This window comes from Mus musculus, chromosome 18 (assembly GCF_000001635.26).
Source record: "Mus musculus strain C57BL/6J chromosome 18, GRCm38.p6 C57BL/6J".
In the NCBI taxonomy this organism is placed as follows: domain Eukaryota; kingdom Metazoa; phylum Chordata; class Mammalia; order Rodentia; family Muridae; genus Mus; species Mus musculus.
This window is the reverse complement of record NC_000084.6, coordinates 38,967,932-38,995,170: the sequence shown is the minus strand read 5'-3', so window position 1 is coordinate 38,995,170 and position 27,239 is coordinate 38,967,932. Positions and strand designations below refer to the sequence as shown.

Genomic DNA, 27,239 nt, shown 5'->3' with positions numbered 1-27,239 from the left:
TGGAGAGAGGGGAAAGGGGTGGGAGAGGGAAAGGAGAGAGGAAGGGAGAGCAGAAGGAGAGGAAGAGAGAGAGAAGAAACCAATCAAGCAAGCATAAGGGTCAACCAAAATTTCCAGACCCAGCTTCTATGTGGGTTCCAAACTTTCCTCAAACTAGAGGTAACTTGTCCCCTGAAACAAGGCAGGCCCTGATCTTTGGCCCTGGAAAGCCTTCTGATAGCTGCCCTGAGCTTTTATTTCACCCAGGAAAGACTGGCACTTGCTGCCCTGACATTCCATCCCCTCACTCTTCAGTTTTAAAAGCAACAGGCTTACTAAGCGACATCTTGGCACTTAGGTCTTTCTCGAATGAAGCCTGGGGACCATTCAAACAGCTAGAATCCTACTCTGTTGAAGCAACCATTCTTAGCTGAATGATACCATCTATTAGGAAACCCATCACAGAGACAGGAAGAGTAAAGAGTCAAAGACAATTCCACTATCTGCCTTCCCTTCCTGAGTATCAAAATGGAAAAAAAAAATGGCTTGAACTATTTTTAAATGAACCCAATGAAAAAAGGTACCCTTCTTGCCCTGCAAGGTGCTCAATCTTAGAATGTTCTAATTTGGCCACAAGGGAAAACTCTGGGCTTCCTCTTCAAAAGTTAGGCGGCATGCACATTTTAACACACACATACACCTTGTACCGAGAAGGGGGCAGGGCAGCAAAAAATGGCTCCACAGCAGCTCAGGGAACCTTTTAAATGAGCTTAAAACTTCTCTTTTTCTGAGCAAGGGCTGAGGATTCCCTCTCAGCCTTTTGAATTTTAAAAGATGTGAGGGAGAGGACGGGTATGGAGCAAGGGAGCGGGAGACGGAGAAAGACGGATGTGTTCGGTCTATTTTTAAACCTTCGCCTACAGTTTAGAGTAAAGGAACACTCTGGTCCTATACTCCCACCCCTGTCACCTTCTGCTAAGCACAAGAATCAAAACCTGCACACGTACACCGCACTGATCTATGTCTAGGGATTAATGTCAGTGCTCCCAGGAATGCAGCTAACCAATCACCCCAACGCAGAGAACCCGGTAGTCAGGACTAGGCGAGAGCTGCGTGCAGGGCTCCTGCAGGGCTCGAAGCAGTCACCACCCTCCTCTTCCCAGGGATGGGCAGCGCCCCCTCCGCACGCTCCATTCCCAAGGCTGGGCACCGAGGTGAGCAACTCGCCCCCCTTAAGGATACCAAGCCATGGGAAGCGTGGAAGTGGTTTTCCCCAACAGGCTGCGGCAGGCTCACTCCAGAAACACCTGTGTCGCACACACCCACCCAATCCAGAGTACCACCCTGATGGCCACCTTCCGGCCGTCCCCGAATGCCGAGGGCTGAGCGACCAGATTCCTACGAGGCAACTGACTCGCTCTTTTTACATATCCTTCTTGCCTCGCAGGAGCATAGACACCGGTCACTCTGCGCCCGAGGAGGGATGAAAGCCGGTAGCGCGCGGGCGACCGGGAGCGGAGCGCCGCCGCCGGGTGCCCTCCTGCGCTGCTCCGGACACTCACTCTTGAGCGCGCTGATGAGCGACTTCCCGTCCTTGATGAGCTCCTTGATGAATTTGTTGGTCTTGTCCAGCTCCGCTTCGTGTGACTTGAGCGTCTCTCGGAAGTGAGGGCTGTCGAGGCAGCAGTCGCTGAACTCGAGCGCCGGGAGCCCCATTTCTGCCCGCGGAGCCAGCCGGGCTGAGGGGACGCGCCTCGCACGCTGGTCGGCGGACACCCGCGACGACGGCCGATCCACAGGTGTGGGTGGCGCCGGCTACCCCGCGCGCGGGGTCAGCGGGAGCAGGAGACTCAGGACCGCAGCGGGGACCCGGACGGACGGCGGCTGCTCCTGCGGAGAGCCACCGAACTGCACACCGGCAGAAAGCGCGGCGGCGGACCCTTGGCGGAGCCTGGAAGCGAACCAGCCGGGCCACCGCCTCCCCGCCTCCTCTGCGGGCTTGCTCCTCAGCAGCCTCAAGCAGCCTCGAGCGCCCTCTCACAGAAGCCTCAGCCGCCCCTCCGGCGTCCGGGCCGCCCGAACCTGCTAGCGATGACCTAATCCCCTGCAGGGCCAATCAATAAGCTTGCCTCGGCCCGACCCACGGGGCCGCCAGGGGACGCCCTGCCCTTCCGCGACTCTAACCCAATCAGATATTTCTGAAGGCGGAGCCTGGGGAGAGGGGCGGAGTCCGTGCCACCCCCTGGGTCCGCAGAGCAAGCCCCGCCCCCTCCTGCTCAGCGAAGGTTGCAGAGCTAGGAGAGAGAGCCTGGTGCTGCATTCTGTAGTGGGTGCGCCCCCCTGCCACCCTGAACCCGGCCCGCCTCGTGTGACTCTAATCCGAGCCTGAAATGAGACGTCTGCTGATCTAGGGAACCGAAGAGCCTAGGTGTGCGGAGCAGAAAAAATCCAGAATGAGAACTGCCTTTCGCCGCAGCCCACCGGACACCTCTGAGCCTTTGAGCTTGCACTCAAAATACAGCCCCTTGCCCAGAAGAACACTGAGCGCTCGGAGCTCGCAATCCCTTGCTTCCAGTCAAGCAGAACGTATTTGCTTCTTTGAAATCACTAACTCCCCTTCCCTGCAGTCCTCTCCCCCCCTACTGTCCGTCCCACTAGTGGCCACTCCTGCTCAAAACCCGCCCACGGCTGCAACCCACAGAAGGTTCTCACGTCCTTAGCAAGAATTCAGCCTTTCCTACTGGATTCTTAACACCGTTTTTACACAATTCTGTCCAATGTCTGCTACTCTTCGCTGCTGCCCAGCTCCACGAGGGCACGTGCCTCCGCAGTTCTCTGGTGGGGTGTTGCAATCCTATCCACTAGAACAGCGACTAGTGTTTAAGAACAGATAATATGCGCTGTCTAACATGTGTGTAGAAAACTATGCATCATTCTCCGACTTCCAGAGTGACCATCATCCCTCTGATCAATCACAGGAGTCAAGGTTAACCGCTCCCTCAGAGCATTTGGTAGGTTGGTTCCCAGTGTCTAGAACTGAATGATGAACTCCTAGAGAACAGAGACTGCCCTTGGCTAAATTATTTCTATACTAATTAACAACACACCTTTGGGGGTGGAGGACATGGGGAAGGTGCTTCTTTGTGTTTTCAATTGGTCTGCTATTATAAACACAGCACTAGACTCGGGATGGAACCACAAACCCAGAAAGACCTTGAAACTTGACTGCTTCTGTTCTGGAGAGGAGCATCAACCAAGGAATAGCTTTGCTGTCTGATGGAAGGATCCTTGGGAACAATGAAAACGAGTTTCAGACTCCAAAGTGTCAGAAAAAGGAGTCCTTGCATGGGAAATTAATTGATGTACTTATCGAATGAATGAATGTGGTCGATTTCTTAATTTGTATCTACAAAGCCAGGCTTGGGAGCAGGCAGAGACAGCAGATAGATGATAGCTAATTAAATCCTGGAAACAGTCATTCCCGCCCTTGCTATGGAGAAGAAAAAAAAATCTGGAATGGAAATTCCATGAACGTAAATCTGTTTATTAGGCTTATCTTGAGTAACTAAAGGTAGGCACTCTGATTATCTATTGTTACTTAATGGATCACACAAAGCTTTCGTGCTATAAGACATTGACTACCTATGTGAAGACTTGGGGTTAGGAGAGAAGCAGGGATGTAGCCTATTGTGTGGGTCCCTACTGTGATCAGCATTGGTGGCAGATACTGGAGCGGTGAGTTCTCAGCTGGATCCATCTGTCTCCTCAGAAAGACTGGAGGCTTCTCCATGTGACTCTCTGTAGCCTAATTTCCTCAGAACATGTAGCCAACAAGGAGAAGCCATCACTTTCCATGACCTAACCGTTTATGTCACGCTTCTACCTTTGTTGGCTGCTAGCAAGTTAGTCACAAGTTCACTCCAATGCAAATGGAGGGGGACTCAACTTTACCACTAGTTAGGAGAATGACGTGAAGAGGCAATATTGTGCTAGGCCATTTCTGACGTACATATTCTGCCATGGTAGGCTTGGCATATCATGTAGCATTCAATAAATGTTAAATGAATGAAACAAAATGAGACCCACTATTAGCTGTTTAATCTTGTTAAGGAATATTTGGTAAATATGCACACAGCAGTACATGTATATATAGCAAATAATACATTCACTGTTATTTATTCAGTTTCTGCTAACTGTTTTACTTTTTGATATGTAATTAATGTCTACAATGTACTATGTAACTTGAACCAGGTTATGTGTTTAATCAATATGTGTGGGACAAATATATTCACAACCATGTAAATTAATATGAACTGTTACTAGTGTCCTAGGCTATAGGGCTAATGCAGGTTCTAATAAACCAGTTTCAACCACTTGCCGTTCTCCCTACCCCCTCCCCCAAAATAGAGAAAATGATGATAGAAAAGCAAAGGGGGGAGATTTTAATCAGTGTGGCTATACCCAGAGGAAAGAAAAACCAACCCTTCAGAGGTACTGACATGAATTCCCAGATGACATAGAAAAGAGCCAGAGGCAGAAGACAGGGAGCATACATAGTTAAACAAACAGCCTTGGGTGAACTGTGATCTACTCGATCATTATCTCACGCATTAAGTAAATTGCTGTTGCCTGGGAGGTATCTACAGCTCCTGCCAGGAAATGACTAGCCTGTTGATTCTAGCTAGTAACCAGCAGCTAGGGAGCTGGGAGCAAGATGGGAGCAGAGATAACTTGTTACCATGTTTACATTTACCTGCTGGACAACTTCCGGCATCTGCATGCCCAGGTGAAGAGTTGCTACTTGCAGCAAAAGCAGCCCCTAAGTCCTTGTTATAGCCATTCACAAATATGTAAGTGTGTAGATAAGGGAGAAGAGTCCTGTAAATTCACTCTGGAGTCCTGGCAAGTAAATTCCCACTCTTTTGGCAGTATTATGAGAAAGAGGGACTTAGAATACAGCAATGCTGAATAAAAAATTCTGCATGTAGAGGGTGTGCCTGTGCTCTTCTTAGAAAGCAGACCCCACAAGGAAGGGGACTTCAGAGATGCAGGCTTGTCAATGGGATAGGGGGGTGTGCGTGGGTAATAAAGACATGAAACTAGATGGAAGATGACGAAGTCAGCAATGACTTTCATCTGAAAAGGAGACACCAGCACCAGTGTGTCTCTGGCCCTAGAGCTGAACTTCTCTTGCTGTGGGGTTTATTCGCTTGGTTCATTTGCTTATGTTTTGGTGGTGTGGTGGTGGTTCTGGTGGTGGTGAAAGGAACTTTGGCCACCTTGAGCATAGCAAGCATGGTTCTCCCAGGCCTGGCCCTTTTCATTAGATTACATCCTAAAATTCACTACTAAGGTCTATTCACTTATTTGGCCATTTCCTCCTCTTGAGGCTATCAAAGTACTGAAGTTCAGCAATCAAAGTCCCCCTTTGGTTCACCTCATGAACTCGCCAAATCAAAACATATCACCATAGCACTCTATCCTAGCCCATTGTAGCACAGACCTCCTCTTTTTCTCTTCTTAAAGGTTATACCTGCAAGGTCATTTGCTGCTGTTTTTCTGAGTCAGAAAGCAGCCACTTTTAACTTTTCTTCCCAGCTTAATAAAGGATGGCTCTGTTAAAACAGGTGTTTGGGTATAGTCTTGGCCTAATGTGAGGTCCAGGAGGGGACTCCGCTGAGCAGAAGTCTCCTTCATTGACGCAGTGAGTAGATAGACCAGTGACCCACCGATCATTTTCACACATTCCAGTTCCTCTGGAGCCCATCCCTCATCCATCAGCTGCTGATTGGTAAGTCCCCCAACCTGGGTAACCTATATAGCCCCCCGGTTATCAAGTGACAAGCTTCAAGTGTCTGGTGCCCCTGTTCTGTCCTGTGGGATTGGGGAGACTGCACCCCACCATGACCTACACTGGTTAGGGTAGACACCACAGACTGGCTGCTAGTTGTGCATATTCCATCTAGTCTGGTCACTCTTGGTGGTCTCACTGTTCGAATCCAGAGTCCTTTGGCCCTCTGAATAAGCCTCAGACCCACTGGGATCCCTCTCTTTGATATGGAGCCTGGGTGACCACCCACTCCCTCCCAGAGACCTCTCCTTGGCCTCTCGTAAGACACAGGGATTCTTGATCTCTGTTCCATGCCCTTCATTTTGATTGACTCGCCCTTGGGATGCCACTTCCAGAATCTCAACCGGCTAAAACTCCTAGACATTAAATTCCCTAAGCTCGTTCACCATAGTGTCCAGGTTTGGCCCCTCTATCCACTTGATAATCAATCTAAATGGCTGCCTAACAGCTCTCTGGATTCTAACATTAGTCAGGATCTTTTGTGAGCAATAGAAAGAGATCCTTTATGCCTCTGTTTTCTCTTCTATCTGCTCCAAGCCCTCTGTGTAACGCCTACAATGAACTTTTCCAAACTCCATTGTAAACCTTTGCACCACTTTGTGTCCTATTTAGCCCTCTGCTAGCTGCTGCATGCAGCCCATGCAGGTGTGCCCCCCCACACACACACTCTCTCTCTCTCCCACACCCCACCCCACCCCAATCCTCCCATCTCTGGCCATATGGCCCAAGAGCCTGCAGCTTTGCAGGCTGTCCCAGCAGGCCTGAGCTGCTATACTTACTGCTACAGTCCCCACTGCCCACAGGTATGGAAGTCCCCCACTTTCTTTCAGATGGTGGTGGTGGTGGTCATGGTCGTGGTGGTGGTGGTATTGAGCTGATGCTGGGCAGGAAACAAAGACTCTCCATCACCCTAAGCAAGCACTTTCCACTGAGTTCTCCCAGCCACTGTGATCTCTAGGGTCTCTCCGGAGGGAGGATGCAGAAGTGGCCTAAAATCTCAGCTACTCAGTAGGTTGAAGGAGGATGATCTAGGGTTCAAGGACAGCTTTAATTACTGAAACACTGTCTCTCTCTCTCTCTTTTTTTTTTTAAAGGAGGATGGAGGGTTTGGGTGCCTAAGCTCCATGGTAGAGTCTTACATATTTTAAGGCCCTGGGTTCATCTGTCCTTAGTACAAAGAGAATTAGCCACAAGAGTTTTCTTCCTAAGGTTGCAGCAGACATGACAAGATTGAAGCCAAGGGTAGAAGAGATTCCCCCACAAACACACAGAGCACTGGGGAACACACACACACACACACACACACACACACACACCCATCAAAGCTAAGCAAGGTGCTGAGGGGATTGACACTGGACAGGCACAGCAGTGTGCAGTGCACAGAACCCTTCATCAACCTGCTCCCAATCAGTTCCCCTGATGTTCTATTCCCATGGTTTCATTTCCTATGGCTTCCCACAGTTTCTGTAGCTTACACTTACTCACTGTTCTATGGCCCAAAACTATACACTGCTTCACACAGTGACTTCTCTTGGTGAGTGTGAAATAAGACACTAGTGTTCTGACTTTTAAGATAATGATTATTGGTTGATGTAAGTGTCACGTACCTCTATTGTGATGATGGTCCCATGAACATAGGATTTGTTAAAATTTATGGGGGCATTTTATTACACTTAAATTACACCTCCTTGAAGAATATTTTAAACAATGACAGTGATTTGATGGCCTTTATTAAGTATTTACTGTGCAGTAGAAGCAATGTCAAATACTTCACTACATTTCCATTAGCAACCCTGCAAAGTGGATATTGTTATTATCACTATTTTACAGATAAGAGAAACTGAAATGGCCCTGTTGCCATTTTAGGAAGCTTAGAGAAGTGACAAATCTAAGTGTTCATAGCTTACTAATAAAGCTAGGCTTTGACTGTATCTCTAAAAAATAAAAATAGAAAATAAACCTATCTCCATACATATAGCTGTAACAAACGTTCCAAACCTTGACATGGGTGTTGGAAAACAGTTTCCTCACAAACTGAAACATTCTATCCTTCAGGGCGGCTCTTTAAGCAGAGAGGAAAACAATTCAAAATAGCTTCAGGAAGTCCCTGAAACTGACCAGATGCTCTAGGCTCTTTCCTCTCTGAATAATCAAAAAAGCTGGGGAGTGTCACTCTCAGACAAGCCAAGAAGACTTTGAGACCAGAGCAGCTGCCTGGAAGAAGCACAAACCCACTGATCTGCCTGCAAAGGTTTAGACCAACTGAGTATCTTAGGAGTGTCTCTCTCAAACCTATTGAGCTGCCTACAGCAGCTGGGAAAGCAGCGTGGCTATGCAGCACACGCAATGTTCTCTGCTTCTGTGAGCTGTCACCCATGCTGGAGTGGGCTTTGGTGGGGCACCTAGCTTTGAGTCACTTCTGCTCCTGTAAGCAACCCCAATGAAACTCATTGTTCACCAGGCTGAATTTTGGAGGTCTATTCATACTTTGGTCTGTCATGGGCTCCCTATCTGGGGTGAGTAGAACATGTATGGCATCTCCCCAGGAAAACTTTTGTCACACATCAGGAGTTTCCAGAATTTGTTTTGTTATCCCAGACATATCAAAAATTACATGTTCTTAGCTGGGCAGTGGTGGCACATGCCTTTAATCCCAGCACTTGGGAGGCAGAGGCAGGTGGATTTCTGAGTTTGAGGTCAGCTTGGTCTACAGAGTGAGTTCCAGGATAGCCAGGGCTATATAGAGAAACCCTGTCTCTAAAAAAAACAAAAAACAAAACAAACAAACAAACAAAAAAGACAGAAAGGAAGGAAGGAAGGAAGGAAGGAAGGAAGGAAGGAAGGAAGGAAGGAAGGAAGGAAGGAAGGAAGGAAATTACATGGTTTTGCTTAGTCTTTAAACCAAGGCCTTACACTTTGTGTTAAAGCAACTGGTTAAAGTAAACATGAAACCTTCATTTTCTTGGAAAGAAAAACATTAAGTCCATCTTGATGATGATATTGGCTCATAGTTCTTTATGTGAAGCAACAGTGTTTGTATAATTTTTTTCCTCGTGTAATTAATGATTCACACAATGTGTAGCAAGCCTGCTACTTTTTCTATCTAATATCCATTAGTCATTGATTGAGAAAGCACTCATGTATTTCAACTATGAATGAGGTACAGTTCTAGACACAATAAATATTAACCCAGTCTCTTACCATCACTCTTACCATCATATCTTCCTTTTATAGAAGGAACTGAACCGAACCACCGAGAGTCATCTGAGTGACATTGAACTGAGACAGCTGAGTAGCAAAACCAACACAGATTCTCACTTGGAGTCTAGCTTACACTGCCTGTGTTAATCACAGAACTCCAATGTGTGCAGCTAAAGAATGCATTTGCTCAGGCCTTTGAGTAATAGTAGTTTTATGTCTCTTCCCCAACCATTCTCTCATAAGTAACCCCAATAAACTTTCTGTTTCATTACGTTGGACTTAATATAGTCATTTTTTGGTATGTTGTGACCCTCTCTAGAGTGAAATAGACATTTATTTTTCACATTCATCAGGAAAAGCCAAGCAACAAGGGATTTACCCAGATTTATTGAAAATCCCTGGTTGGGAGAAACTAGGGCAATACTTCAAGAGATAAAGTATTCTTTGATCCTCTTTGCCTACGGAGATGTAAAACCACAAAAAGAACTGGAGTGAAATACCTGTGTCTACACACCCAGCAACTGGGCTACGCTGGCCAGGGAAGAGTGACTATGATAGACTTCGTAGATTTGTGGCCTTACTTCTCTTTGAATCTCTTTTCCAGAATGTCCCATGGTTCTATTTCTTTTTGTCTTGTTGATTTTCTTTTCCTCTTTCTTTTTTTTTTTTTTTTTTTTGTGATAGAGTCTTGCTATGTAGCCCTGGCTGTCCTTGAACCATTTTTGTCAGAGATTCTCAACCTGTGGGTCGTGAGTCATTTGGCAAACCTCTATCTCCAAAAATATTTACACTGCAATTCATCACACCAGCAAAATTACAATTATGAAGTAGCAATGAAAATAATTTTATGGTTGAAGGTCACCACAACATAAGGAAGTGTATTAAAGGGTCGCAGCATTAGGAAGGTTGAGAACCACTGATCCATGCAACCCAGACTGGCCTCAAACTCATGATGATGCCCCTACCTCAGCCTTTCAAGTGCTGATATTCCAGATATGCACTGTCAGACCCAGGCATCATCATTATATTTCGATTACCCAATGCTCATTTTTAGAGAAATTTGACTTTAAAATAACTGGCGTTTTTTATAATTTCAGGCTAAAGTATTCTGTTACCAACATAGTTTTTTTCCTCCAACTTATATTAATTTTAAAAACATTTTTGGCCTCTTTGGTTTTTTTGTTTTGTATTTTGTTTTTGCTTGATCATTCATTTCTTTGTTTTGTTTCCTCTCCACCTTTGTTCTGTGCTTTATTCAGTTTTCCCAGAGTTGCACTGAGGAGCTAAGCTACTCAAGAAAAGAGTTGGCTTTGATTGGAGCAAAAGGAGACAAACAATGAGGACGATGACTTTTGGGGGTTTTGTTTTATTTGGGGATTATATAATGTACATGTGTTTGGTGTTAGTGAACACACCCATTTTTAAATGATATGATAGATGAAAACAGTAGCTAGTTTTTTTTTTTTTTTTTAGGAACTAAGGAGATATTAATCCATTAAGAGTGCTTCCAGCTCTTTTATGGGGCCCAAGTTCAGTTTCCAGTACCCATGTCAAGCAGCTCACACCAACCCATAACCCCAGCTTCCTCAAGAGATCCAAAATCCTCTTCTGACGTCAGCCAGCACCCACACACATATGGCATACACACACACACACACACAAATAAAAATAAATCTTCTTTTAAAAAAATCTTAAGAAAAATCAGTGTCAAGATCAACATTAATATGATATGTCATTCCAACTTCATTTGTTCTTTGTTTTACTTCTGATGCAAAAGTGTAAGCAGAGCTCAGGCTGCCTCTGCCCTGTGATCTGCATCAGAAAGAGCAAGAAACCAGGCCAGCTTCTCAGGCTAGGCCAGTGGCCAGCAAACTTCTCCCATCAAGACATAGAAGGTCCAACTTTCCTACTAAACTTACTCAACTCTGCCACTAAGGCCTGCCTGAAGCCAGGCACAGATGATATGTAAATGAATTAGCATAGTGGCTGTGTTCCAATAAACTTGGGGACACTGAAATTTTAATTTCACACAATTTTTATGTGTCATAAAATAGTCTTCTTGGGTTTTGGTGTTTTTTTTTTTTTGGTTGTTTTTATTTTTAACATGCAATAACCACACTTAGTTCGCAGAGGATATGAACAAAAGCAGGGACAGACTGGAATTAGTCCACAGCCATCCTTTGTCCATCTCTGCTTTAGCCAAACAAAAGAAAGATGGACCAAGGAAATAGCAAAGTATTGTGAGTGACTGTTCTCTGAGCCAATAAATGCCTATCTTGGGAAGTTCAATTGGCCCCCTTTCAAAAGGATTCTCTCAGCTGCAATTGTTGATTGGAGGTGGGGAGGGTCATGAGACCCTCAGCAGAGTATCTAGCTGCTTCCCACCACTTGCTGCATGCAATGCTCCTTAACTGCTTTTGGCCTGGGAAGAAGTTAGGATTGCAGTTTTCAACCTTCCTAACATTGTGGCCCTTTAACACAGTTCCTCAAGTTGTGATGACCCCCAGCCATAAAACTATTTGTGTTGCTACTTCACAACTGTAATGTCACTACTGTTATGAACTCTAATGTAAATATTTTGGGACACAGAGGTTTGTCACAGGGGGTGAGACCCATAGGCTGTGAATCACTGGGATTAGGTAAGCTTGCATGGAGAAGGGGCTCCATCCACACAACTACAGGGAAGGCCTCATCCCTGCTGAGTAAAGGCTTCCTAGGTGTGATCTGGAAAATTAAGTGGGGGGGGGAACCCATGGAGGTAACCCCTCACCTCCATAAAGAGGCCAATAAAATTCATTTCTTTCCTTGGAATGAACTTTGGCAGAACTGTGCCTCAGTTTGTGGTTGGGACCATAGGAGGGAAGGTAGACGATGTGGCTTATGTTTTCTCCTGGGAAGGAATTTTAGCAATACAAGGCCAGTTACAGGTTCCAGACTGTGCGTGCCAATGAGGAAAGCCTATTTCAGATGGAACCGTAGCTTGTTTTTCTAGTTATAAATTAGAAGAGCATTTAACATCTAGTCTTTCCAGTTAATTTTTAACCTAATATTTTTATTGAATCTTTGGAAGTTTTACATAATATACCCTGATCACCCTTCCTCCCTACTCCTCCCAGGTCTTCCCTCCCCCACCCCCAGACTCTTGTGGCCTCCCCTCCAATATATATATAAAGATTTTTTTTAAAGTTCAATTTGAGCCGGACGTGGTGGCACACGCCTTTAATCCCAGCATTTGGGAGGCAGAGACAGGCGAATTTCTGAGTTCGAGGACAGCCAGGACTATACAGAGAAACCCTATCTCGAAAAACAAACAAACAAAAAAGTTCAATTTGTGTTTTCCATATACTCACTGTAGCATGCTCTAACTCCCAGTGTCCATCCACTTAAAGGAGTCCTTCCCCACCCTCATTCCTGCCAGTAGCTGTTTATTGTAGAGGGCTATACTTCAGCATCCTTATGACAATTTTTAAGAGTTCTCGTCAATGGCCTCCTGTCTAGGTTGTTTCTCTTTAGGGTTATTAGATGTTGGGCTTGGGGTTGTCACAGAAGCCTTCTATGTCTCTCGCTCCCAACTGTGAGTCTGCAGTCATTGATACCACTGTAGGAGAGGCTTTCTTGTCCTTTACAGTCTGCAGGAACATGGTTCATGGTATCTGGTGACAGCACAGGCCACAGACACAGACATCTGGCCTCTGGTATCAGCATGTACCACGGACTTCAGCTTGGTCTCTTGTGGCAGTACTGGCCATGGAGATCACCATGGCTTCAGGCAGCAGCACAGATCAGGGACATTCACATGGATTTCGGTGGTAACATAGGCCACTGATTGTGGGAAGCCACATGTGCCGTTGCTGAGTGGCACTGACTACTGCTGGCCACCACGCATAAGATTGGACAAACAACCAATGTGTACACATGCAGTAAAGTTTTTTGCAAAGACACTGCCTGGCCCAGGCATGATAATGAGGTTCTGTAAGGTACTGAGAGTATAACCAATCAGATGTGAGGCATGCAAATGAGGTATGATAATGAGGTTCTGTAAGGTACTGAGAGAGAGTAACCAATCGGATGTGAGACATGCAAATGAGGTATGATAATGAGGCTCTGTGAGGTACTGAGAGAGAGTAGCCAATCAGATGAAGAACATGCAAATGAGGCGTAGTGCATAACCAATCCAGGTGTGAGACACGCCTCTCCTAGGCCTATAAAAGCAGCACCAGTTCTGGGCTCGGGGTCTTTTCGCCTCTGCAATCAAGCTCTCCCAATAAACGTGTGCAGAAGGATCCTGTTGCAGCGTAGTTCTTGCTGGTCGAGTCCGGTGCACGCAAGAACTGATATTAATTTGACCCCACAGCAGACCAGAGATCCAGACACAGCCCCTGGCTATAGCATGGACCACAGATATCAGTTTGGTCTCAATATGCAGCACAGGTTACTCAAATCTGCAGTAACTTCCAGATTACTAGTTTTCTACTTACAAATTACAAGAGCAGTCAACATCTAGTCCTTCCAGCTATTTTTTATCACAATGTTTTTTTATTGAATATTTGGCAATTTCACATGATGTAACCTGATCCCCCTTACTCCCCACTCCTCCCAGGTCTTCCCTCCCTCACCCCTCCAGCTACAGCAGAACCATTGATCCAAACATGCCTGGAACATTGCCCATGGCAGCAGTACAGACTAGAGGAGTCAGCCTGGACCCCAGCAGTAGCTCAACCCCAGATGTGGTTCAGCCTCCCTCCACAGCATACTCACACTGTTCTTCTCCAGCCTTCCCACCATTCCATCCCAAAACCATTCATCACAGTGGCACTGGGAACTCAGTACATATATTGCCCCCACACAGCTCTACATATAAATACTCAACGCCGCAATTCACTGGTCTAGCTCAAGGGCTCTGGTCTCTGAAGCACTGTAAATACAGGTCCATTGCCAAGATCTCTCCAATCACAGTCTTGTTTCAGGTTTTCATCTTCCTTGGCAACAACGTGCTCCTGTATCTTGCGGTGCAGCACCAGCTTCTCCTTGTGGTCCAGCAGCTCGTAGATGGAATAGGAGTTGGGGTTGACCAACTTGAAGCACCAGATCTGAGCTCAATGGCAGCCACATTGGCCAGGCTGGCCACACCAAATGATTGGGAGGCTCTTCCAGCCAGCTGCTCCATAAAATGGCAATGAGAAACTGTTTTACAACCCAAAAGGAATAGATCCTATATATGTATATAAGAGGGGAAGGTTTTTTAAAAAAAAGTGTCTACTGGGGTCATTTTAAAGACCCAGTTTCCTACTTTTTTTACCCCCAAAACAATCACAGATCAGAAAAGTGGGTCCACTGAATATGAAAAGATGTGGTACCCACACATGTGCAGGTACATAGAGGCCAGAGGACAAGCTCAGATGTCATCTTCCCTTGAGATAAACTCCTTCCTTAGCCTAGAGCTAATCAACTAAGAAAGACTAGCTAACCAGTGAGTCCTCCCCCCAGTGCTGGAATCCCGAGTGCCTGCCCATGCCCTACACTCTCATGTGAGTTCTGAGGCTCCAACTCAGATCCTCCTGACTGTAAGGCAAGCTCTTGCTAACTGAGCTGTCCCCCATCCCTATCCCGCCCCCTGAAAGATTATTTTTAAGCTAAGCTCAAGGGCTCACAGAACCAGAGCCATGGCTCTGAAGAAACAATAGAGCACCCCGTCAATCACAATGTTTTTAAAGCAAAGTCATAGAATGAAGAGTCTTAATGAAAAGTGTTTTAGAACATTACATTTGAATTCTGCCTTTGGTACTCACAGGCTTTCATTGACGGTAAGTTGCTAAAGTTTCTGAGTCTATATGTCTTGATCATCAAGTGTAATAATCAACTGAGAGTTCATACAGTTATAATCAAGAAGAAGTAAAATACTATGCAGAATGCCCTGCCAGGTATATCATAAATGCTATGGTGGTTTGAATAAAAATGTCCCCATAAGTTCATAGGGACTCGCCCAATTACGAGGTGTGGCCCTGTAAGAGGAAGTGTGTCACTGGGGGAGGGCTTTGAGGTTTCAAATGTTTAAGTCAGGCTCAGTCTCACTCTCTCTGTCTGCTGCCTGCCAATCCAGATGTAGAACTTTCAGCTCCTTCTCCAGCACCATGTCTGCCTGCTTATCACCATGCTTTCTGCCATCAAAATAATGGACTAAGCAGTAAGCCAGCCCCAATTAAATGTTTTCCTTATTAAGAGTTGCCATGGTCACTGTGTCCCTTCACAGCAATAGAAACCCTAACTAAGATAGATGAGCAGTGAAAGCTGGGTTTGGTGACACATGTCTGTAATCCTTGTACTCAGAAGACTTAGGTAGAAGGATGGCCACAAGTTTGAAGCTTGCCTAAGCTACAAAGTTAGTCCCAAGACAGCCTAGGCTACAGTGTAAAATCCTATCTCAAAAGAAAAAAATCCTCAAATTACCAGTGAATAATTGCACTATTATTGTATATGCTTCTAAAATCCATTTACTATAGCTTTTAAAAAATCTAGAAATCACAGTTTTTAAATTGAATTAAATAATGAAACGAAAATATTTCACTCATACAAAAGCAGTTTTATCATTACTGTCTGAAATAATTTGCTTAAATATCTATTTATAGCATTCTTAGAAAAGGACACATATTTTTCCCTGTGGAGGACACAATTAAAACAGATTTGTCATTGAAATGTCCCAAAGATTATTCTTCTATACAGACAGCCTAGAGTCTATTTCTTTTCTGTAAATAATTTGGTAAAGATTAATAATATAGTCTTTATTCATTTGTATGTGTATTGTGGGAGGTGTTGGGGGCCAGGCAGGGTTTCATATAATCCAGGCAGATCTTGAGCTCCCTTTGTAGCCAAGACTACCTTGAACTTGAACTCACCCTTTATAGTTCAAGACTACCCTTGAACTCATCCATCTGCCTCCATGTTACAGTGCTGAGATTAGGGGACACCACACCTGACAGAACCTAGTATTTCAAGACTGTAGTTATAATATCGTTATCTTGTCTCTTGTAGAGTAATACTAAAAGCACAATATTAAGTGTAGAACAGAATTGAGCTTGCTTTAATCAATATTTCATGTCTATGTAACCTAGGGCAATTAATCTCTCTAAGCCCTTTATTTTTTAAGTGAAAACTGGGAGCAGTAACCTAGCCTTTCTCAGACAGTTGCAATGATAGATGCTCATAAATTATTACTTGGATCAGTATTTTTAAGTGTTATATTTGAAACAAAAAGTTAGTACAATAAAATGGCGCATTATTGAAAGGCGGATTTTAATGAATTTCAGTTCTCTTTTGCTTCCTCAAGTAGAATTAGGTACATTTTAAGAGAATTGATTTTCAGAATAATATTGTGGATGATAGAGATTGGAGCTCAGATAAAAAAGTAGAATTGCAGGTAAATGTATTTGATGATTTTAGTAAGCCATGAGCTATAAGAGCACAGAACAAGTGCCACTTAGGATGCTAAAGAGATTTGCATTTTACATTTACATTTACACTTACACTTAACTTGGGGCATAACTCCTCAGAGATATTCTTCTACCTTCTCAATTGAAAATTGTTGGACCTCTTAACCTAATAAAACCAAGGCCCCAGTTCTTAAAGGCAAAGCCCAGTCTATGTGGATGTATCATCAGCACCTAGAACAGCGCCCATGACTTGTCAACTCCAGGGTAGCCAGCTACCCAGTGAATAAAGAATGAAGGATTTCACGAATGGGCAACTTGGCATACACTAAGCGCCCCAAGCTCTGCTTAGAAGTGTGGATGGAAGATGAACTGGTCTCACAGCTACCTAAGAGGAAAAAATAAAGAGTAAACTTCATGCCCTGAAGGCCTAGCTGTGAAGACTTGGCCCTCAGGGACTTGGATTTCTGGGGAAAAGAACAAAGGGAACTTGCACAAGCTGAATAATTCCATGCCACTAAGGGTAAAGAAGTAAAAACCTGAGACAGTCTCGGGCTGACCTTGAACTTACATGATGAAATATTTCAATCAAAGAGGAAACTGTTATACAACAAAATCCCTGTTAGCTCCTATAGTATATTAGAGGACACCCTTTCCATTCTGTGGAAAGTACCAAGAGCAAGAGGAAGTTCACAGCTAACCTGACCTGTGGTTATAACATAGGCTCTAAGAGGAAACACAGACTTTAACTGATAACTCCCTCTGTGGATGTTTCTTAAAAGCTTCCTATGTTTTCATGTAAGACTAGGCACCAAATGTCAGGGATGAACACGCAGTTTTTATCCCTACAAGGAGGCTACATAGCATACCAAACACCTGATCTTTTTAGTGCAATCATGTGTGTGTGTGTGTGTGTGTGTGTGTGTGTGTGTGTGAGAGAGAGAGAGAGAGAGAGAGAGAGAGAGAGAGAGAGAGAGAGGAGGGAAGAGAGAAAGACATAGAAATGGAGCCAGCTATGGGGAATCCAGATCACTTGAAGAATCTACAAGGTTTTCTAGAAGACTGGTACCTCAGCTGAAGCTTATGTCATGCAGAATTAGAGGTATAAGATGTGTCATCTGCTACACTGGGTATAAAATAATTAAAGCAGATTTGTCATTGAAATGTCCCAAAGATTATTCTTCTATACAGACAGCCTAGAGTCTATTTCTTTTCTGTAAATAATTTGGTAAAGATTAATTTATTCATTTGTATGTATATTGTGGGAGGTGTTAGGGGCCGGGCAGGGTTTCATATAATCCAGGCAGATCTTGAGCTCCCCTTTGTAGCCAAGAAAATCACACACATACACAGATACACACATACACACACACACATACACACACACACACACACACACACACACACACACTCACACCACACACACAACAGCTCACTCAGAGGTGCTGCTGAAAGAGGACACAGAGCAGGACACTGAAGCCTTATTTAGCAGGCCAAAGAGTATGGCTGAGGTCAATGATGATGGAAAGCCAAAGAATCTGTGAAATGTGACGCCATATGCACACACACAGAGGCAAGGAGAATGATATGGAAATTGTAACAAATGGCCAAAGGTGATGTCACTCTGGAGCAGGAAAAGGAATGGGTCAAAGTCAGTAAGACTTAAAGTAAGGATGGCTAGAAAGAGGAATCAGGGAAACCCTGAAGTCTCTGTCTTACAAGTATTTCAAGCATAAGTAAAATAGGATGAGATTTTAGCCATTATCTTAATTATAGCCTCTTTATTGTAATAATAAAAACAAACAAAACATCAACAAAAGCAGATTGAAAGAGAGGGGATTTATTTTGGTTCAAAGTTCTAGTTGATAGTACATCATGGGGATTGGGGGGGAAGCATGGTGGTAGGAGCTTGAAGTACTGGTCACAAGACATCCACAGCCAGGAAGCAGGAAGCAGGAAGCAGGAAGCAGGAAGCAGGAAGCAGGAAGCAGGAAGCAGGAAGCAGGAGGAGACAAGTGAATGTTCTCAGCTAGCTCCTCCCTTTTTTTTTTTTTAGATTTATTTATTTATTTATTATATGTAAGTACACTGTAGCTGTCCTCAGTCACTCCAGAAGAGGGCGTCAGATTTCATTACGGATGGTTGTGAGCCACCATGTGGTTGCCGGGATTTGAACTCGGGACCTTATGAAGAGCAGTCGACACTCTTAACCACTGAGCCATCTTGCCAGCCCCAGCTCCTCCCTTTTTATATAGTCTGAGACCCAAGCACAAATGACACTCCTACTTTTATGGTCACAGGTGTGCCTGGAGGCTTGTCTCCTAGGTAACTCTAGATCCTGTCAAATTGCTGATACTGTCACAGGTATTTTGACTTAAAAACAGTAAGGGAAAAACATTCATTTAAATTCACCCATCCATTAAAACTCTGTTGAGAAGTCCCTCTATAGGACTTCCCAAGTGTGAATTTGAAGGGAGAATTAGGAGTCACTGAGAATGGCTGGCACTGTCACAGCAAGGAAGCTCTTGGAAAGAACCTGATCCATGCGTGAAGTCACAGTGCTGGAACACACAAAGGCACAAAGGTAACCCCCTGGAGCACACAGAAAGGGTAAAGGAAGCAGAAACAGAGCAGCCAGAAATGCAAAGTCAGAAAAACCCCAAGAGCATGACTAGTACCAAGGCCTTTGGAGCCTTTGCCCATTGTAAGGCTTCTTCATGAATTATCCTTCAACAGAAAGTTAGGAAAGCCATGGGATCTTCAATGCTATGAGAAAGTACCTAACAAGATACTTCTGATACTGTAAGGAACAGAGACTCACACTCCATCATGGTGAGCAAGTCTCCATTCAGGAACATGAAACAGCAGTCACAGGGCGTCTCCAATCAGGAAGCAGGGAGTGGCGGGTGCTGGTGCTCAGCTCTGTTTTCCTTCTGTCTCGGCCCCCAGCCCATGAGAAAGGCCCATCACTATCCATGGTGGGTCTTCCCACCTCTGTTCAATCTCTCTGAAAACACCCTCCCCTAGGTGATTCTCAATCCCATCAAGTTGGCAATAAAGATTTACCATCCCACAGAACGGTTGCTTTTTCTAGAGCTTTCTTACTGACTGAAGGGGGTGTATTGCATTCTTTGTTACAAAATTTAAATGTAAAGTTAATGTGTGCTTTATCATTAAACAATTTGTTGTTACCTTTTCCTCACTTACGATTAGATTTTTGTTGTTGTTTTGTTTTTATGGTTGTTTTGTTTCATCTCATCTTGTCTTGTTTTTCAAGGCAGGATTTCTTTGTGTAGCCCTGGCTATTCCGGGACTCACTCTGTAGACCAGGCTGGCATCAACCTCACAGACTCCTACCTGCCTCTGTTTCCCGAGTGCTGGGATGTGTGCCACCACTTACAGTATGATTAGTATTCTTTACTCCCGATGTTAACCGCCTACTGTTCACTTAAACCAGATGATGCAGTGTGGCCAACATACACAGAACCAAGTAGTCTGATTGTAACATTTATTTAGCATTACATATTGAATGTAATGAGTACCAATGAAAGATCTGGCTTCTGGTCATTTCCATATAAGCATGGTAATTGCTGGTTGAAGTGGGAATTTCTGGTTTCATTTTGTCATCTGATGTTTCTCTGGCACTCTCATAACTATCTTATGAGAGGATGTTTTGCTGAAGCAGACACGTGAGAGGGAGTTTTTGCCGAGAATGGACATGTGGTGTTTCTCGGAAGGCTGCCTGGTAAAAGGGCATGCAATGTTTTGCTGGAGGGAAACCTTGACAGGACATGTGATGTTTGGAAAGAATGCAAGTATAACCCAGCTCACAGTGGACAATGCTCTGGCATTGGTTCACCCTGCTTTCTTTGCTGATCTTTGCTTGTTGTGACTTCATAGAAAGAAACACACCAAAGAACTTCTGGGGGTGTTCTCGATGCTTCTTGCTGCTTTAGCAGACTCATGCTGATCGGCGGAGCCTCGGGGTTTCTTCTGGATAGAGCTGATTGCTGATTCGCGTTCAGTGTTTTGCTAGTGGACTGAACTGCTGACAACAAAAACTGGAATTGACCCAAAGAACTACTTCTAAACAGGTCCACATCCCCCTTGTTCTATTAGCCATCTTCCTCCCCTCCCTTTGGTCAGTGGACTATAAGGGAGGTTGAAGCATTTAAGAAACCTTACTAAAATAGGTTTTGAAAAAGTGTAAGCTGACAACTAGTTGGATAGATCTGGTTTATGTTTGTCTTTTTCTTTGCCTATTGGGGGTCTGTATTCCTCTCTTATGGTAGCGGCATCGAAGTTTTTCTTAGAGAAAATCCTTTTCTCATTCCTTGTTCAAGTGGTTTAGAAGGAGCTGACTTTACCAAGATTCCCAGAAAAACCAAAGGGCTCACAGTTGATCAGGAAGGCATTGTAGCTTATGTTTGGATGGGGAAAGAACGTATGACCCAGTCAGAAGCAATGAGGTAAAACACTTGGGCCTGATGGAGCAACCAGACCACAGCACGCTTTGCTGAACCCGAAGCTGGTTGGATGTGCACCTGGACTCGCTGTGGTCAAACACTGTGGGTTGAGACTGTTGGAGAAGGAAGCTAATGCCGATGGAAATCAGAGACCAAGTGCTCTAGATGCTGATTAACACCTGGCCTCTCAACATCCGGAAGCCAGCATACTGATACACTCATCAGCATGAGTCGAGGCAGTCTCTATTTGAACTTGGTCAGATCTTTATGAGTTTCTCATTGCTTGTAACCACAAAGTCCAGGTGAAAAACTTAATTTCATCTTGGTATTCCCTGCTTCATCCTCCGGCAGGGAAGCAACTATCCAATGCCACGGTTGTTCCCAGCCGGCCCATCATGCACACATTTGCAGTGTAGCCTCCCATGCTATCTCCACCCTGTACTCCTTCTAGCTCAGAGATCTGTTCCTCCCCTGAATAACTTGAACTCCCAGCCTCAGCAACTGGCCTCACTCCTTCTCAGGGACTCTCCCTGTTTATTCTAATCACCTACAGCAGGCTCTTTCTACCCAGCCAGTTTGTTTGTTTGAATAAGAAGAGGCAGCACTGGCTGCGGGCCACTTCAGTCCCCAGACTTGGAAAGCCCAGTGCCAAATTATCAGATTCTGGCCCCCACCCAGCACTAGCAGCAGGTACGCTCTGTTCCAGCTCCAGCCTCCTGGTCCCGAGGATCTAGCCTGCTGCTTTTTCCTTCTTCCCTCCTGAGGGCAGGTTCTGCCCAGTGTTATTTCCGGTTCCATCATCTCTGTTGTTGATGTGTCACCTCTGACTTTTGCCATTTCCCTTTCAGTGATCTTGGGAAATTTTTTAAAACCATAACTCAGTGATCTAGAGCAATATGTCATCCTTTCATAACCTCATGGTAGCATTCACCCTCCTTCATAAAAAGCTGCTTCTTCTTCTCCCACCTCCAGTCGAGGTAAGAAAAGCCCTTCATAGCTGCCAGGGGAGAACAGCCACCTTCAGAATCATAGATAGAGTTTCCCTTCAGTTTTCCCAGAAACATTGGGGGATAACAAAGGGACAAAAAGCTCTCCTGAGTATACACACAATGACTTGGCCTCCCTTCTCCATTATTATTATCTTTCTCTTGTCTAATAAATATAAATTGAGTTGTCTTTTATGGGCTCTTCAAGCTCTGGAGAACTGAGCTGTAATCACTATACATTCAACAAATCTTTAATTGTCCATTACACACCAGGCGCTGTGCTAAGTCACAGTGAATGAGACAGGCAAAATCTTCTCTTCATTCAGATGGAGACCCCCATGGGGGCAGAGGAGAGGCCTCATCCCATACATAAACAAATGGGCGAGTGAAATGTCAGCCAGGGAGAAGTGCTGCATGACAATACCAACTGTAATGTGTCTCAGAGGCTGGGGAACTACTGTGACAGAGTGATCAGGGAAGGTAGACTTGAGGCAGTGTCCCAGAAGGCCAGCATGGGCAAAGGTCCTGAGCATAAAGCAAGCTTGCTGTGACATAGTACAGGTTAGCAAGCTGCAATCCAGAGACCAAACCCAAATTTATTGCCTCCTCCTCTCCTCCTTCTCTTCCTCTTTCTCCTCTCCCTCTTCCTCCTCATCACTCTAGAGGTGAAGAGTAGAGGGAGAGTAGAGGGGTAGTAGAGGGTTAGTAGTGGTGGTATATGGAATATTTATGCGTATGTGTGCATGAACTTGTTGGCATAGGTATGTGCACACATGTGTGCAGGAGTGCATGCTGATATGTGCATGTGAGTGTGGGGGCCAGAGAGAAAGGTCAGGTTCTTTGATCACTATCTACCTTCAACTTTTGAGCCAGGGTCTGTCACTGATGCTGAAGATCATCAATTTAACTAGGCTGGCTGACCAATGAAATTCAATCAATTTAACGAGGTTGGCTGACCAATGAAATGCAAAGATCTGCCTGTCCCCCTCCCCTCCCCCATGCCTTCCCTGACCCCTCACCCCAGTACTAAGATTACAAGCACAGGGTTTCTTACATGACTTGGGGGCGGGGGTGTCCAAACTCAAGTCCACCAAAGTGACAAGCACTTTGCTGGCTAAACTGTTCCCCACCCACCCACCCTCAGAACCCAGCCTATTTTCTTTATTTGGTTATGCCATTAGCTAAGAATGGATTTTACATTTTTTAAGTGACTAAACAACAAAACAATAAGTGACATTTCGTGATGCATGGGAATTATGTGAAGTTCGAGTTTCAGTAACCGTAAATAAGTTTTACTGGACCACAGCCATGTTCACTCATTAATGTATTTTCCATGGCTGGTGATGTTTTCAAGCCTTTGGCTGGGCTGAACAGCTGTATCTGTATGTTCTTGTGGCAGAAAGCTTACAGACTCCTGCATTGAAGGAACAGGAGCACATCTTTCTCGGCTTGAGGAAACACTGAATTTATTTCAATTATGCGCATTCCCTTTGCCTTTAAATAACAGAAACCCCGTGTCTCGCTTGACTTAAATAATGTGCACAGAAAGGAGCCATTTTGAACCATAAAGACCAGTCCATTAGCCCACGAACACCGATTAGTGACCTCAGCCAATGTGACATTTAACAGAAGAATCTTCTAGCTAAGCTCTGTTTGGCTTCCTGGCTCACAGAATTGTGAAATACAGTACAGAAAATGTTGTTTTAAGTTATGGCATTTTGTGACAACTGTTTTACTAAGTTATTCAAACAGGACAAATGATGCCCCTCCCCCAAATGCTTTTCTGGTTAATTGACTATAAGGACACTTGACAAATGACTATATTAATTCCAAAAACACATTCAAATCTGACAATGTAGAAAACAATGTAAGTTACATGGACCCATCCACCTTCCAAATCAATGGAGAAGGGAAGTCCGCTGGTCATAACTGCGAGCCATCTTAGGTTTCCTTTGCTAGAATAAAACACCATGACCAAAAGCAACTTGGGAAGGAAAGGGTTTATTTCATTTTAAAACTCTCTGGTCATCCTCCATCTCTGAGGGAAGTCAGGTGAGGAAACTGGAGGCAGGGACTAGAGCAGAGACCACCAAGGAGTGCTGCTTCCCTGCTTGCTCTTTCTGACTTGCTCAGCCTGTTTTCTCAGCTCTTCCTTTCCTAGTGCCCTAAACTACAAAGACTCTCCCCTCCCCTTTGCTATGATGTTTCTTGAGCATTTTGTTGTATTGTTAAAAACATCAACTGGGACTGGTTACTCCTTAATCAATTGTTCTCTGCATTTTTAGCAGTTGTAGTTTTCTTTAATGGTCTTGATCTGTTGCAAAGAGAAGTTTCTTTGTATGAGGGGTGAGTATAAGAATTAAATATTTAGAATGCAGTCAGGAATCATGTTGGTTTAGTAAAGTAGCAGTTGTAGTTTCTCCTTCAGCAACCATGATCTTACTAGCCCCGAGTGAGTAGTTGGCTAAGTTCTCAGTACCATGCATAATCTCCCCTGGCCCTTTGAGCAGTTCTTAAGTCCAATTAGAGAGCTGTTGGTTACCACCAGGATATGTGTGCCACTACTGCGCCCTTAGGGTTATCATGCCATGCTGGTTATTGTTGTGGTTCGTTGGTGCCATAGCTAGGTAGGACTATTAATGGCTTCCCTTCCTTGGCAGCTTGTATAGTTCCTGCAGGTAATATGAAAGCTGGTCTTCAAGGTTACATATAGCTTGGTCTCTTGAGTGCTGTGCCTGAAGTGCATGGCATCTTCAACAATAGGGATTTACCTTCAACTTCTGGAAAGCAAACAGAGACAAGAGACATAGCCTATTTGGGGGGGGGGGAAGGGTGTCTCTTGGACCCCTATGACCAACCATTGGAAATAGGATTTTGCATGCCTGGCACTGGGACTTTTTGTTAGATATTCCATGACTCTTGGGGAGTAACTTTCTTAGTTTAACAACTGTCATAGATAATCCTAATCTTACAGATCTCTGAACCATTGCTTTGGCAAGCTGGAAATAAAATTGTTTTTAAGTCTCCCATGTGGCTGTAACAGAAGGTTTTGTTTCTGGGCTAGAGATGTAGTTCAGAGGTAGAGTGTTTGCCCAACATAAACAACCCTAGATCCAATTTGCAACAAGGAAAGCCATGCAGAAAAGACAAAGAGATTTCATTTCTGCCACCAACTGGCACTGGGACAAAGCACTTTTATTCAGACCTCAGTGGCCCCTGCATTAGCTCACTGACCCAGAAGCTCTCTGGAGATTCTTCCCACTCTCTCATCCTACTGGGGGCCACACCTCAGGTGTAGGACTGTCAATCAAAAGGCTCTGTTGCGTCCAGTTTAGCCAATCAGATTCTCTCACTCACAGGAAATTAAATTTGAGAGTCTCTTCATTTCTGCCCCGTGCCTTCTGAAATCTAGGTTTATTGTTTTGTTTTGTTTCATTCTCTCTCTTTCCCTCACCCCAGCTTTCCCTAGGGATCCATAAGTAACCCACAGCCTTATAGTGAATCCTTTGTGTTGCTGAAGTGAGCCGGTCTGTTCAACTTTACAGCGAACCCGGAGTCTCTGCAAATCAAGATCTTTGATAGAGTGTTCTATATGATAATGATACCATAGTTTCCATTCTTATAAAGCCACTAAGAATGATCCTTTTGTGATGATAGAGACCATGCCATGGGAGATCAAGAGCATATTTGAATAATTACATCTTTGTTCCAGTAATCCTAGGAAGCAAAAAAAAAAAAAAAAAAAAAAAATCTTCAGTAAGATAAATGGTTATTCACTGTCTCGCTGAAATATCTCAAATTGAAACAGAATTTCAGTTTTGGCTAAGTCTTTTCCTAAACAAGGATTATTGTTCTGGACCTTGAGAAAAGAAAGGATGAGGGGAAAAAGAGGAGTTTGGGGCTCAGTTTAAAACAACCCCCTCAACTTCACTTACCCTATACACATGAATTCAAGGAAAGTTCAAGTCTTAAAGTATTTTGACGAGGGATGGAAATTGCATTCAGGATATACAAAGGAAATAGCTTTAATAGGTTATACCTTCTCTTAGCAGCCACTGTTCTGTTCCTCCCTTGTCTCTTAGTGGCAGTTACCACTGCTGACACCCTCCTGACTCTATCAGGCAGTGACTGAGCAGCTCCGGTGAACGGGGCACCACAAGTGACTTTTGCCTACATCACCTCATTTAACCCCTACCATATGCCCTTGAATGCCAATGCCATTGCCCCCATTTTACAGAAAGGAAGGAGAGAATCTCAGTGAGGTTAAACCTGAGGGCTGGTTAGCCATGAGATCACTCAATCTGTGTCCTCACTGTTAGGTCTAGAGCACAGGACAAAAGGCTAGCTGAAGTGTCTATTTAACATATCAAAGTGGCTGCCAGGCTCTCCCAGCATCTCTCAGTCCCTACCTGTTATAGGGTATGGCTGGCATACCCTGCCCTCTGTCCTAAACTTTCCCAGTCCATGGGCTGGATTGTCTTTCCCCAAGATGTCCTTTCCCTATAAAAATCTGGCCTTTTTGGTTCCCTGGCCCTTCACTCTCTTGGCTCTCCCCTCTCCCATCTCTCTTCCCATGGCTTGGCTCACGTTCACTCTGGACTCTCCCAGATGTCTTGGCCTCTGCGAATGCTCTCCCTTTTATCTACAATAAACCTTCTCCGCCACCATACCAGAAGCAGTCATGTCCTTCCTTTTTCATTCTTATTTTTCATTTACTCATCTTTCCCCAGCTCTTTCTTCTACAATGCTTCTTTGCCTTAGATTGGAAGCATGCCCAGTCCAAGGCAACACTGTAGAGTGTTAAGTGAGACATCCCATCTCAAAGAAAACAGGAATTCATCTTACCGACCCATATCTTGCTTTGTATTCCCGGACCAGACTATAGTAAGTTTTTCCATAGGATTGCCAGGATATACCCAGCACAGGGAAAGTACTCAAAACATACTTAGATAATCAGTGAATATCCTGTAAGGCCCTCAGACTGACAAGTCATCACAGAGTGAAGAGAATGTAAAAGGAATACCTTCCTGAGGCTGGGGAATAGCTGGAAATAGAGTGTGCCCAGCAGGCATGAGGCTAGACTCCAACACCAAAGAGAAAAAGGAAGGGGAAGGGAAAGGAAGGGGAGGAGAGAGGAGAAAAGGGTAGGGAAAGAGAGGGGAGGGAAGTGGAAGAGAAGGAAAATCAAGAGAAGGGAATCTCTTCTTGGGGGATGAAAACTCCTTGATAGCCTATTAAAGCCGCCAACTTTGAAGTGTAGCTAAGCCATCAAACGACACTGGGTGATTCTAAACCAAGCAGCTCAGAAGCTGGGCTCTGTCTTCTGGATACA

At 44.6% G+C, this 27,239-nt stretch overlaps 2 protein-coding genes across 15 annotated transcripts in view; both read right to left on the bottom strand.

Moving 5' to 3' along the window:
* Arhgap26 (Rho GTPase activating protein 26) overlaps positions 1-27,239 on the bottom strand; it is a 774,669-nt gene that overhangs the window by 381,115 nt on the left and 366,315 nt on the right. For 2 of the 12 annotated variants that reach the window (NM_175164.4, NM_001361073.1), the window contains exon 1: positions 1,542-2,026. The exons of 7 other annotated variants lie outside the window; for them this stretch is intronic. In NM_175164.4, the coding sequence (NP_780373.3) occupies positions 1,542-1,695 (154 nt within the window). In that variant the 5' untranslated portion in view covers positions 1,696-2,026. Of the gene's footprint in view, positions 1-1,541; positions 2,090-27,239 lie in introns of those variants that run through there. 3 more of the 12 variants (XM_030250608.1, XM_006526267.4, NM_001374831.1) reach the window with 3 other exon arrangements.
* Gm5820 (predicted gene 5820) overlaps positions 13,548-27,239 on the bottom strand; it is an 89,168-nt gene continuing 75,476 nt past the window's right edge. The window contains exon 3 of one of the 3 annotated variants that reach the window (XM_017317953.2): positions 13,548-25,624. In XM_017317953.2, coding sequence (XP_017173442.1) covers positions 25,583-25,624 — 42 coding nt within the window. In that variant the 3' untranslated portion in view covers positions 13,548-25,582. The remainder of the gene's footprint in view (positions 25,625-27,239) is intronic. The other 2 variants (XM_017317952.2, NM_001033789.2) reach the window with 2 other exon arrangements.